General features: G+C 37.7%; 2 protein-coding genes across 2 annotated transcripts in view; one reads left to right on the top strand and one right to left on the bottom strand.

Annotated features, from left to right (window-relative positions):
• Nucleotides 1-13,097, bottom strand: part of LOC107688716 (collagen alpha-1(IV) chain-like) — a 73,044-nt gene extending 59,947 nt beyond the window's left edge. Inside the window, exon 1 of the mRNA XM_016486451.1 lies at nucleotides 13,010-13,097. Coding sequence (XP_016341937.1) covers nucleotides 13,010-13,078 — 69 coding nt within the window. The 5' untranslated portion in view covers nucleotides 13,079-13,097. The remainder of the gene's footprint in view (nucleotides 1-13,009) is intronic.
• A 294-nt stretch (nucleotides 13,098-13,391) lies between these two features.
• The window catches only part of LOC107688715 (collagen alpha-2(IV) chain-like), a 103,780-nt gene continuing 102,587 nt past the window's right edge, over nucleotides 13,392-14,584 (top strand). Inside the window, exons 1-3 of the mRNA XM_016486450.1 lie at nucleotides 13,392-13,476; nucleotides 13,915-14,031; nucleotides 14,113-14,164. Coding sequence (XP_016341936.1) covers nucleotides 13,991-14,031; nucleotides 14,113-14,164 — 93 coding nt within the window. The 5' untranslated portion in view covers nucleotides 13,392-13,476; nucleotides 13,915-13,990. The remainder of the gene's footprint in view (nucleotides 13,477-13,914; nucleotides 14,032-14,112; nucleotides 14,165-14,584) is intronic.

Below are 14,584 nucleotides of genomic sequence, written 5' to 3'. Positions count from 1 at the left end.
TGTGTGTGTGTGTGCGAGAGAGAGAGAGAGAGACAGCGTCACATCACAGTAGAGTCAGCTGTCTTAACCGCGGCTTGTGTACTGCATCATTACTGTGTCTGTGTCGGGCTTGAACTGATGGTAAAACTAATGACATTATTTACTGTCTTTACATTTATTTTGAAAGATGAAGCTCGCGATTATGGTAAGGGGCGTTACATTTCCGACGAGTGCTTGCGGTGTTCGGCCAATCACAATGCACTGGGTCAGCTGGCCAATCAGAGCAGACTGCGCTTGTCGGAAGGAGGGACTTTGTAGAAAACGAAGCGTTTGAGAGAGGCGGGGCATAGAGGACCTATAATAATGTACAGCATTTGAAAAACAATGTGTTTTTTGAACATTAAAGCATGTCAACATATTCTGTTACACCAAATACACAAAATAATGATCTTTAAAAAAGCATCATATGACCCCTTTAAGCTCCTCGAGCCCCTGTCCCTTTAATCGCCTACGCTAAAGTGCCCTTTTGGTCCGGTCTATGTGCCCCTGGACCGTGATTTCTACTGAGGGGGATTCAATTGCTGCATTCAATCATGACTGTGTATTAAGGCCAGTAAGTCTCTTAAAATATTAGATTTTTTTTTATGACAAGCCAAAGTTAGTAGTTTGTGAAATGTCATGAGGTGCATCTCCGCAAAAACATTTATAAGATTTACGAATTTAAAATTCATTATTGTAAAAAAATGCATGCATACATACATAAATAAATAAATCAATAAATAACCTTGAACATTTTTAAACTTACATTTTTATTAATAATAATTATTGAGATATGTTCAACCACGTGTTCACGGTGTAAGGAAAATAACCATATGACATTTTTCAGCCTTCAACAGTACAGTTTTCATTACATTGAGGAGGGTTGTGATATTACTTTTCTAAGCAATAAAACTTACATTTTCACATTATTATTTCACAGGGGCAGATTATCAATTAATAAAGATTTATTTTCATGTTGTTTCTTGCACAATACCATGTTATCGCCTCAAAACATTTTACCATAATGTTGAGCATTTGCATTACATAACTAGCTCCACTGCATTTGCATTGTGGAGCGATTGGGTTACAAATTTTCTGATTCATGTTCATCTGTTTCAGTTAAAACTGAATGCCTTTCTAACAGCACCAACATTGAATACATTTTGGATAAATGTCGCCACAGGCACATTTTTCTAATAAGCCTGGGATGTACTTGAAATGGAGTCTTTTGACCTGGCCAGTAAGAAGCCAACTAGACATGACCTACAGTAGCAACACCTTATGAGTTTTTTTGGATGGTCAAGCACTCACATTTTGTAAAAATCTACTTCAAATCTAATGTTCGTGAGAAAATGATGCCATTTTAGTGGAATGTTAATACTCACCACGTGGATCATGTGTTCAAGTTACACGTGTTAAACCATCAACACTGTAAACAAACTCTCTATGCTGCAAAACAATGGGTGGAGCAAGCAATTATTGCAATCAAGACCAGATCCAACAGGGAAAGTATAGACCCACTGAGAGAAGAAATTACTTCTGTTTATCTGTCCCCGTGTTTATCATTTTGTACCATCCATGTTTATCTGTTGCTCTCTGTTCCCCGAATCATGCTGGAGTAGGCACTCTGCTTTGTCAGTGATTTTAGTGCAGATACAGGGAGATGATGTCACGGCAATTAAAATCTCATCTGAAATCCCACACACAGAAACATGACAATGTACGAAAGGATTACTGCTTAAACGCCAGAAAAGGACACCCACAGGTCCTGGGTTCACGTGCATGCAGTATGCACCTTCATGCGAAACATGCATGAACTCACCTCTACTGGTCTACTGAACAATAGAGGGATCAAACAGCATTTGAAACACTGCATTCAGAGCGCTGGACAGAGAAGCTGTCACTGATAATAGTTATCTGTTCTCCAAAAAATTGCACAGAAGCCTGTGGGGCCTACTTATAAATGCTCTCAGGATAAAACGAGGCGAGGTTAGAGCTTCTGTGTCTCTCTGTTTCTTGGAATCACATGAATTTGGAATTCTTTTAGTCATAAACTGTATTTTATCAGGCTTTGGTAGCTTGTTCTGCCTGCAGCTTGTTCATCTGATCTTTAACAGTGATGACAACACGACATTCTTCCTAATAAAGTCCACAGATGCCTCCTGTTGTGATGCTCTCCGCAAACACTCCTGTGGCAGAGCTGGCATGAATTTTGGGCTAACGTGGTTCACGTGGCACTGTTAAAGGCCAAAATAGCATGCTGGCATCTAAATCATGGCTCTCCAACAACAATTTGTGCTTATGTACTGTATACCTATGAGAAAGTGCATGTGTTATGTCGCGGCAAACAACAGCAGGTTAAAGATGCAAACCTAGGATACAGAGATTAAACTAGTGCAACCAATTAACCTAAATATCCACCAATCATAGCTTATCTGACAGTAAGTAACCGCAAACCTTTTTAATCAAAGAAAATACTATTTTTAATCATTCGCATTGATATTTTTAAATTAAACATGAATCTCTGAGGCCAATAGTGAAATTGGAAAGCATGCAGATTTATCACTTTTTACCACTGTGCGTGATTGTAAACTAATACATTTTGATGTTTGAATCACATAAGCAGCTCCATATATATGGCTTTTCTGAAATAGTAAACTTGCTTTGTAGCCCAACTGGTACAGCACTGCACCCAATGTGGAGTGTTTAAGTATGTGTCCCGTGAAACATGAGCAATAATAAATGAACTCAAAGTCTTGTAGATGCAAGCTAAAATGACATGGTTGGTTTAATGGTTTAACAAATGTTTTAATTTCATGTTTGCTTTAGGTTTATGGTAGTTTTGGTTTTTGTAGGTGGTAAATTATTTTCAAATGTGATAGAGAATTCATATTTTATTTTATTTCCGAACTGCCTCGATATGTACAACAAACAGCATAATAAAATGTTGCCACATTCATCTGTTTTGGATAAAACTGTATGCTCTTTTAGCACCGCTGACTGAACATTTCAAGTGTACAAAATGCGCAAGAATCCAAGTAATCTAACTTTGCAGAATGTCCAAATATTCTTCTAATGAGCCTGGTTTGGAAAATTTTTTTTTTTTTTTTTTGCAATTTATACATTTTTTATTGTAAATTATATTCACATTATAAAAATTTGAATAAAATGTTTAATTGAAAGTTTTTAAACATTTGATGAAAGATTTGATAAGTTATATAAAGTAAGATTGATAAGCAAATCCAGATTTTTTTTTAATGTGGTAAACATTTAGACCTTACGTGAAGTATGGTTCTTAAAGGCATAGTTTTCCTTTTAGCAGAACTATTCCTTTAAATCTGACCTGATTTTGGTTAGGGTCTGGTCAGACAGCTGCATTGTGATTTTCAAGGGTCTTAGGAGGGGAAGAGGAAATGTATAAAATGACCAGACAATCTGTTAGAGGGTCTGGACATATGCTGAAAAGGCCTATAAAGACTCCAATGTTGCTCCTTAATGACAAATGTAACAAGCTGTTCACTCCCACTATCTTTTTCTATGATTTATGACCTGGAGTAAAGTTGCTCCTGACCAGTCCAAACTTTTACTGAATGTTTTGAGATCCACTAAGACAGCTGCATAAACAAACCACCCAGAACAACACAAACTCCTACCAATTTTGATGATTCGGATACATGGTGAGAAACAGAAGGCCCAGTCTTTCAAAAAGAGAGGCCACCATGTCAGACAGAAGTAAATTATACTTCTATTAGAGCACTTGAGACAAATTAAAAACTACCTGACATTTGCGCTTTCAAGGCTCATTCATGACTTTCAGGTAGAAATTTGCTTTGGTAGTGCAACATTGCAGTTTAGTATACCAAAATATACATTTATGTTATATTTTGCTTTTATTGATTGATTGATTGATTGATTGATTGAACCATCTGCCCTACAGCTTTTGTGTAGGTCTTGTCACATCTTCTCATGCCTTGGCCACCAAGTGTTTCAGGAAAGCCAGGACCGGTGCAACTTTCTTTTTCTTTTTTTTTTTTATAACAAATTAATAATAATGCATGATGTCCTGTTTATAATACTAATAACACATGCATCTTCTCTGAGTCATCCTCCATTCCTCTTTGATTGACAGGGCAGATGGTTCTCTCATGCATTATGGGCCAGTAAGGCCGGCTGAGTCCCAGTTACCGAGACCAAATGATCCGCTATGGGTATTGCCCAGGCTCCAGCCCACATTCCTGCAGAGAAAGCCTGGGATCTGGGACTCCCTATGTGCGATGACTGTTCCCCCTCGTCCCAGTATGAGGCAATCAATACCTCTGACAGTGTGAAATAGACAGGATTTACTACAGCAAAAGGGAACACATACTGGGCCTCATTTACGAAACGAACGTACGACAGAAAATTGGCGTACGGTTGATTCAACGCAAAACTTGTAATTTATCAATATGGACGTGAGCGGTGGCTACGATCAAATCTCACGTCAGGGGCCTCACGTATAAAACTTTCCGTAGATTTCATCCTAAGAGTGTACGTACGCACAAAAGCTAGATTTGCCAGAACCTGCGCAAAAATCCTTTTATAAATCCCTGTCAGCGGAAGATTGTGCGTACATGCATCTCCTCCCAAAATCACCATATATGGAGCTTACAACGCCTAGTTTTACTATGCATAACTTCATTTGCATATCATTTCCATGCATATTCCCATCCACGTGACACCATGTTTAACACCATCAAAGGTACAAGACATTAGGAAAATATGACATGCGGACTAAAATGCAATTTGTACGGTACAATACATTGCTAAAAAATAATTCACTGTCCTTGTCTTGTTTTCGAATAAATATATCAAAATTAATGTAAAAACAAAATTGTATAAAATACTTCTCAGAGAATCTTTTTAGAATAGAGTGGATCTCTTTCTTTTCCACTGGCCAAAGCAGTATATAATTGTTTTAAACAAATTAAATGTTTTAGGATATTTAAATAGGCTATAGTTGAATCAGAAATACGGTGTGTGTAAATAAGTGTACATAATTGTCTGACGCGGCGTCACTGACAAAATATTATAAAAAAGAAACGTGCAAATCTTATCGTTTGCTTCAGATTCTATCCTTCAATCACAATGCTATTTTCATAATGTTCTGAATGTTCGTGAAATAAACACCTCCGTGCAGTCTTGGTTGTGCAGTAGGCTAATATATTCAGACCTTGCCAGTGGACCGTTCAACCACCGAATCCAGCAGTGTCTGCCACAATATCGAAGTAAGTTCGCATCATTGATGTTATTTTCTCTTAACATAAGAGCTGCAGTTTAAAGAAGCATTACTGTGTGCCTAGCACTCCTCGCTGCCATTAAAACAGCATGCAACAAGAAAAGTGATTAAAAAAACAGCGCATCCACCACAAATATGTCTAAATATCTAAATTCATAAGTTTTTGTTTAACTTTTGAATAATGACTTTATGTTATGTCAATGCTTAACTCCATTAATGAGCAGCATATTTAATCTAAATGTGTATATTGAAAGGAAACGAGAGTCTGAAATCATTAGGCTTCGCTATTACGCTAGTAACATAGTGTGTACGCACAGTCTAGAGTACCCGCACGGTGCGCACATATTTACGCCAAGTTTATTTTTTATAAATCTCAATATGTACGTGGAAAATTGCGTACGCACATTTCCATGCCCATTTTGTGTGTACGCAATGTTTATACATCAGGCCCCAGGTCTCAGCTCGTGTACGCAAGTTTTTGAGTTACCTGAATTTGCGCGCAGCATAGTAAATATGGTGGGGAATTGTAGAATGACAGCATTTTGTCCTGACCGTCAAACGAAGCTCATTAGTCGATCGTTAAAGGGTTAGTTCACCCAAAAATGAAAATTAGCCCATAAATTACTCACCCTCGAGTCATCCTAGGTGTATATGACTTTCTTCTTTCAGACGAATCCAGTCGGAGTTATATTAAAAATGGTCCTAGCTATTCCAAGCTCTATCACTGCAGTCAGCGGCAGTGTTGCCAAGTCCGCGGTTTTCCCACGGAATTGGGCTACTTTAACACTGATGCCACAGGTTGTTTTTCATGTCCGCGAGTTGAAACGACTCCAATAACATGATATTTAAACCCTGGAATGCGAATTTTAGCAGGGGAACCCTGCCAAAAAATGTGGAATAAAATAAATAGGATCACACAAAATATATAATAGGCTATAATATAATTAACAGATTAACAAAAGGAGAAAAAAACACTGTGCGACAAGTTTATAGGCTACGCTCGTTTTTGTGACACTCAATGCATTTTATTTTATTTATATCTTTATTTGATTAAATCCATCTGATCACACAGGCGCCTCACGTACACACAAACAACATTCGTTATATTGTTGCCTGACATTTCAGCCATTCATCATCAAACTAAAATGCAGTCAACCAAACATAAAAGTTACACTGTTTATTTGAGAAGGTCCACTGTAAAATCAGCGTGCAGCACCCAAACAAACATTTTTGCGCATGTGAAGGATTTTACACGGATATTAGAACATGAGTGAAGTATAACGCCAAGTTTAGGCTACATAATGAATAATAGTTATGCAAACAAATGTTACAAATATGGCAAAAATGGAAACATTTGGATTCTTGTGGTATGAGACAGGCTCGTGAGCCCAATGCTGTTTCAGTTTTGTTTGACATTTAGATGCTGTTTATAATGAATGTCACTATAGCCTAACTTGTGTTCTATTTTATAGTTTAATATATCATTTTATAACTACTTATTTTTCATTCTTGTTCTATTCTGAATACCGTTAAATTTAAAATATTTGTTGTAGAGTAAGGGAACTAAATAGGCTGTTTATATTTACCAGTATTTTAATCTATAAATTACATTTATTAATATAGCCTAATTGTTTGCAATTACAAGGTTAACGGGTGCTTTTGGAGTAAAATCAATTTCTCTTTCATGAGATTACGTCCTCTTTTTGGCCAGGTTTCGTTTCTCCGTGTCGTAAACTCTAGGGGCGAGGCTTCTAAACCAGGCTGTTTTTAGGAAACACAGAAAGATTGTTTTCTGCCGCCACATTTATCAACGTGCGATCATTCGTACGATGAGATTGGTGGCATACGAATTTTTCTTGAATCACACTTGAAACTCTGTTGTAAGTTAATTTGTGCGTACTTATCTGCACTCGTTTCTAAGTTAGATTGATAAATGAGGCCCACTGTCTTGAGGGCACAAATTCAGTGAAAAAATTTGGAGATTACAGGGTACATTCCAATCGCCTGGTAGTGCCATGTGAAGCAGACTACTTCACAGAGTATTTACCCATCTTGGGAGTGGCTCCTAGATAGTTGAGTATGAGGATAAATCAATGCCATAATTATAACCACTTCACACATTTTCTGAGAAATGAACCCATGACCTTGGCATTGCTAGTGCAATGCTTAACTATTTGAAATACAGGAAGACTGTTGCGCTTTTTTTTTTCTAATCATGGACCAGCAATAGAGTAAATTAAGGAACTACAGTACTCCTTCCATTAAGCCATAACAAATTTGTATACGCCTTCTTCTCTGTGCAGTATTAGAAAATACACCACTGAGATAATCTTACAAGTAAAAACTTGACGTACTGTAATGACAGAACTTGATGCACCCTGTGGGCAGCAGATCAATAGGTTAAGAGCAAAAGGACGGTGTTTCCCCAGACCACCCAGAAAATAATACCCTTACAGCCCATTAAACTGCATTTTACAAGTTGTGTGTGTGCGGTCAAATTGTAGAAATGCACGTTAAAAATATAACATTTCACTTTATACTTCACTGTCATAAAATCATGGTCAGCGGTAATAAAATGTGTTTTCCTTCAAACAACACATTACTGAGATGATTTTATACTGAATATTCCAAAACAATGATTACCATAATCACAAACTGGTTTCACCTGACCACCTCTGTGGTTTCCCCATTTGCCTCTTTCAATCTTGTTAAGTAGGGTTCATAAACCCGCCATCAGGCCTTCATCAGATGAAGGTTGCCCCAGGCCCTATCACTAAGGCCCTATCACTCGAGCCAAGAGGGGCAATCAATGGAAATTCTGTCCCAGGCCCTGTGTACTTAAGCAATAGCCCTCTGAAAGGGTCAGGGTTCTTCAGTTTAGCTTGGGACTTTAGCTGGCGCTTACTCGAAGGGAAAAAATATTTAATAAAGGATGCATATAATATGAGAATCAATCGGTCTGAATTGTGTTTATAATTTCAGGGCCATTTCTAAATAGTCAGTGAACTGAGTTTAAGATGAAAATGATTGTTCCCTGCAAACTGGGATGGCATGACGATGATGACTTGTCCAAGCCTGTAAACTACATTTAAATTAAAAAGTGGAAACCCTTATGCAAAATTCTAGCCAACAATTTGTAGAGAATTACATGTATATCAAATACTCAGTACCCTATTAAAAAGTGTTTATTGGGGCTGCTTGGCTGGAAAAAGTAGCACATGCAAGTGCTTTATGAGACTATGGGTTATTTTCTAAAGAGATGAAAACAAATAAAACTCTCAAAATGTTGAGGGTAAGGGGAAAGGAACATGGATTCAGCAAGATAAACAATTGCAACTGTTGCTTCCTCTGCTCTGGCATTCCATCCACCCTCTCGGGAGATGCTGGAACAGTCTGATCTGGCGTAGGCAGGAACAGTGTGTAAGCCTAGTGAGGTCTGACATGTTTTTCCCTCCAATTGGACCTCGTCCATCCTCCTTCTCCCCACTCACTCTCTCTCGCACCCATCACTACATGTGCGGTTTCCAAGAATTAGACCGGCAACCCACACACGAGACTCTCGCTGGCAGACTCGAGGGGCAGGGCAGGCTTGAGAGATACACACTGTACAGAAGTCACTTGAGGAATTTCTTTCACTATCAGAGGGTGTGATAAGACTGATTACAGCACACAAACTGCGGTGTATTAACTATAAAGTATATGGTATATGTATATAGGGATAGTGTGTGTATTTAAAGACATCAAAAGTTTTATGGTTCTTGAGGCCCAGGTATACTTTAGAAAACAGTGTAGCATGTAAGCCTTTCAAAGTAGAGTTCACTGACCGTGATCACGGATTTATGCATTCGGCACATGCGCACTACCTAGTGGACCTTCATTTTTTGAGTGCTCAAATCATTCACACAGACACAAAAATTGGGCTACGTGCAGACGATGTGCGTGGAACTAGCAGAAAATGACAGTGTGTCACACGGACTGTTGGACTGTTGCATTTTAGTCCATGTCTGTTATCTCTGAGATTGTCAAATGACCTTCTGGATGACAAAATGTATATTTACAAAATACATACATGTACAATTTACAGTCTTTCTTTTCTGTAAAATTTACAAAACATATTGATGACTTGTCCTGCACTATACAGATGTTTGTCCAATCAAACGAACGCTGTCTAAAAGGAGAACTTCCTCCTTAAATTTCACAAAAATGAAAATTCCTCATGTTGTTCCAAACCCATAAGACCTTCGTTCATCTTCTTAACACAAATTAAGATATTTTTGATGAAATCTGAGATCTTTCTGACCCTGCATAGACAGCAACAGAACTACCACATTCAAGACCCAGAAATGTAGTAAAGACATTGTTAAAATAGTCCATGTGACATCAGTGGTTAAGCCCTAATGCTATAAAGCTACAAGAATACTTTTTGTGTGCAAAGAAAACAAAAATAACAACGTTATTCAACAATTTATTCTGTTCTGTGTTAGTCTTAGACGTGTTCATGAGAGTACCACAACGCATGCATGTGTTGAGCCGGCGTTCTGGTCTTCCACAAACTTTTGTAAATGTAAATGTGATATGCATATCCAATTGGATAACAATATCACTAATCAAGAGCGGTGCAAAGAAATGTAAATAAGTCCTCAGATTTATCTTTCGGGGTTTACTGGGTGCATGCTGTGGTTTTGGTTGTAAAGTTCACTTAGAGATTGCACTACAATCAGATAGGTTTACTGAGTTCACCTTCATTTACTTTGGCTGTTTCTGCACTGCATTCAAGTGGATAATCTAATCTGTGCTACCATCCTAATGAAGTGAGTTAAATACAGGAAGTGCACTAGGGGCAGTCCCACTAATCTGATATCAACTGGAGACATGTGAGACCATGCTAACCTTATGAGAGTCACAATTGATAAGCAAGCTTGGAAAAACTTAGTGTTCAACTGAAATCCATCCATATCACCGGCCTTCCATTAATGTACAAATACTGATGAGGAAGAGGGTTTTCTGTGCCACTGAAATAGACAGACAAGCAAAGAAAATATAAAGAAACATTTGTTTGTTAGGAATATTCTTCACCCCTTCTATTCGCAAGAAACTGCTGAAAGAGTGACGTTCCGATCTTTAGTTGTCATAAACTTCGTTTTAACAAATATTTAGAGATCTCTCAAGAGAGAAAACAAACACTTGATTTATGCTTAACCACACATATGGTCCAACTAACGCAACAAAGATTTAGAGTGGATTTTGCAATACTCAAAATGTCCTTTCTATCCATTTCACCTAATAGTCTATGTAAATTGATTTCGAGTTTGAGATGTTTTCCCTTTACAGGATTCCCACGACTTTTCCAGTTGTTTGTAATTACTGGATTTTATTATATTTTTTTAGAGATTGCACTCACTAATTAAACATAGTTTAAGAAAAAATACAAAGTTTTATTTACTTCCAGATGTTTCCAATGAGCATGGAAACCCTGTCTCCAAAACAAGCCAACAACAACAAATGGTTACACCTTTTGGTGTTTGTCTCACACAATACAGAGCAAAGACATTATTGTTCTCAGGGTTATTCTTGTTGTAGTTGTTTAAACAGTGTTCACAAGCCTGAATTTTACACCACTCACAAATGGCATCAATTACAATCTAAGGCTGAGGTGACAGAGAGAGGCAGCTGTGGGAGGCATATGATTGGTGTTGCACTAAAAAGTGCTGAGAGATTACAGATCCAGTGTAAATATCTGGAGTATACAGCCTATTCAGTATAGCTATGTGACATAGCAGTTTAAATCAAACTAGTATGTAATGTGATAATCCATCAACAGATTCCACTTGAATACAGTTGGAAGGCATGTTCTGGTATTTTGGGGCATTTTTGTCTGTACTTTGCAATGAGGAAACGGTTATTCTTCATACAGATATATTCCTGCAAATATCTGCAGTATCGATGATAGTTTATTCATCCAACAGATGTGCCTGTATGCATTCAGAAATTCTACAAAATCACTAGATGTAACAGCTTTGTGAATTCATCATTGTCACAATAAATCATCCTGCTAGGTCTTATCACCCAGACACCTGTCACTTCCCAAACCCTCGCTCTGCATGTGCTTCACTCTGAGACCCATCCACAGCCACTCCCCCAATAAAAACACACGTCCAGTATAGCGCTCTCAGATTAATGTATCTTTATCCTAATGCAACTACGTGCTGTGGAAAACTTTGGCTTGGGTAAATAGTGCAGTGGAACTCATTCATAAGTTATACTGATTTCGTAGATGAGCAGTAAAATGCCTTTAACAAATAGAAAACAAAGTCCAGATGCTTAAGAGTAAGTTTACAAAAGTTTGTGTTAACCGTAGCAGTGTGCACACAAGCGTACAACACACAGAAGCCAAGTTTGTCTGCTGTTTCCCACAGTCTAGCCAAAGAAAAAGTTAGATTCAGACAAACATGGTTTCCTGAGGCGAGATGGAGTGACACACTCTGCTTGTATTTCATAGTACGACAGTGAAATACTTTAAAAATGGCTAATTTCAGGACAGGTTTTCCATAAGTGTCACAAACGGATCAAATGCAGGTGTTACTGGTGTAACATGAATGTCTTATTGAATATTAGGACTGTCCCCAGCTAGTGGAACGACCTGCCTATCTCAATCCGAGCAGCTGAGTCTTTAGCCATTTTCAAAAAACATCTAAAGACACATATTTTTCCACCATCACCTGACCAATTAATACTAGCACTTACCTATTCTATTCTATTCGGTCTAATTTATTTATATAAAAAAACCTTGCTATGTGCACTGTGCTAACTGAGACTTGTCACAGCACTTGTATATTGTTGCTCTCTCATTGGTCTGATTGATTCTACTTTGTAAGTCACTTTGGATAAAAGCTTCTGCTAAATGACTAAATGTAAATGTATTGTAATGCTGTTTTGTTGTACTGCACAATGCATATTGCTGTTTTTTTTTTCTTTTTCTTTTTTAATAGCATTACTGGACACCTATTTAATTTAATTTAATGACATTTTTTATTTATTTTTTCTAAAACAATCATGCCAATACTTTGAAATTGATCTGAGAGTGTGGGGTGGGGTAGGGGTGAAGGAGTAATACAACCCTCAGACCAGACCAAGAGGAGTGGCAAATATAAACTGTATAGAAAAGCCACAGTACAAATTCACTTCATGACAATACATCAAGATACTAAGGAGTCATACGTAAGATCTACGGAAACAATCTCGTCAAATTCGAAACAGCTGAACTAATAAAACAACCAAAATAGCAAAAGCGCATGAATCTACCAAACTGCCAAAACAATTGTCGTGCTATAAATTGTGTGAATATACATAATGCCTTTGACAATTATGTACTAGAGACCCGTATTCATTATTTTAGTTACAGCATAAGTCGTAGGTTGGCTATTCATATCTTTCTGTTTGCTTAATTTGCATTTTGGTTTGCTGTTTGCTATTTCAAATCTAACGACAGATTTGACGTTATACACTTAAGTTATATCCCAGCCAATAAATATATGGAAATATTCTCACGTGAAATCTAAAGTGGAACTTGAGCGCAAGCAAGGCGCGCGCAAGTTATTACGCAGTTCTCTGTGCGCGCGATTTAAGACATAACGGAACTCCTTATAGGTCCAAACCGACGACATTACTAATAAAACACACATAACTTAACATAACTTAGTTTTTAGTTGGACTTACCTTAGCTGTACTCTCGTCTATGCTCAAAGAGACTGTGAGAAGAAAAACGGTGACACATGGAAGCCGCATATTTACACTATGAATAATGTCCAAAAGGACACGCTAATGACGGACTCTTCTCCGTTTCAAGCAATTCTTGCCTCTCTTCTTCCCGAGCTTGAACTATACGTTTGTCTGCATCTTTGCTCTAAATGTTATGTGGCTGTTGTTGAAAGTAATGTCTTGTAGAAGAGCCCACCACACCCCCTGTCACGACCACGACCACCCATCAATACGCACCAACACAACCCTGTTTAGAACAACTATCACTCGCATTTCAGCATTGTTAGGGGAAGTTTAAGTCTTGGAGATCAGTAATTCCCTTAAAACAGCTTTGGCAAGGTGGATTTTAGGCGAGACAACCAACTTTCCCAAAGCGCGAATGCATCGGGATTGAGCGCGTGTGACTGGAGCGTGCGAGATCTGAGGTAAACTTCTGCCGTTACTTCACATACATGTTTGGTATTGTAACTAAAAGCGTTTAAATAATAAGAAAATAGATTATGTGAAGTTATTTGACACATTAACAAGTCGTACCAAAGGGTAGCTGTGTTTTTGGAACATGTTAGCTAGTTTTTTAGCAAGTCTAAGAAGCTTTTCTAAAATACGAATAGCTACTATTAGTTTGATTTGCTACTGGTCCATGATGGTCTTTATGCTAGACAGAGCATAAAGTTAAAAGCATAAAGTTTTTTGGACCAAAAAAACAACTGATGGATCTATTAGCAAGGAACATGAGATCTACAAAGATACCAGTACTTATAGTATGCTCTAAATATGAACGAAGGATCCACTGCTGTTCAAACAGGCTTAGAACAGTGAGAATTAACTTGTAACTTACAGATCATAAATCTGTAACTTTTCAGATCATTGAGTAGGCTATGCAGTAACAGGATACTGGAATTGGACAGAAGGAGATAATTAATCTGTTTTCTGGCTCGCATGGAGGGTGAGAACCATCTACAGCACTGGAACACATTACGGTAAAATCTGTTGTTTCTTTGTGTTGTAGAAGTATGTGTTTTCCCTTTGCACACATTAATTCACTCTTTTTCATATTGCAGGTGCTTTCTGTTGTGCCTTGTTGTCCTTATCCTTACGACAGAGGTCAACGCAGTAAGTGTGTTTTTAATTTCACTATATTAAGTGTTCAAGATTAAGTGCAGATTGTGGTGTCGTATTTGAGCCTCGTTTATGGTGCAGCACACTGAACGAGGCCCTCGGATGAGTGGGAGTGTCCTTGTTTGTATTACAAGTTTCTCATGTGCAATTCTGAAATGTTTTGCCATTTACAGATTTTTGCAGTGTGCATGTTCCTTTCATTAAAAGCATGTTTTATTTTCATTCCATTGTTATAAGGTTGAAATGTAACCGTTTCACAGTGGTAAAGTCCCACATCAATTAGGTATGGTTGTTAGTGGTAATATAACCAACTGGCATCCCACAGTGAGAGATTAAAGGGGTCATATGATGCTATTTTAAAGATCATTATTTTGTGTATTTGGTGTAACAGAATATGTTGACATGCTTTAATGT

This window comes from Sinocyclocheilus anshuiensis, unplaced genomic scaffold, assembly GCF_001515605.1.
Source record: "Sinocyclocheilus anshuiensis isolate Anshui unplaced genomic scaffold, SAMN03320099.WGS_v1.1 scaffold9, whole genome shotgun sequence".
In the NCBI taxonomy this organism is placed as follows: Eukaryota; Metazoa; Chordata; class Actinopteri; order Cypriniformes; family Cyprinidae; genus Sinocyclocheilus; species Sinocyclocheilus anshuiensis.
Note: the sequence above shows the minus strand (reverse complement) of the source record. Positions and strands in the feature narration are given on the sequence as shown.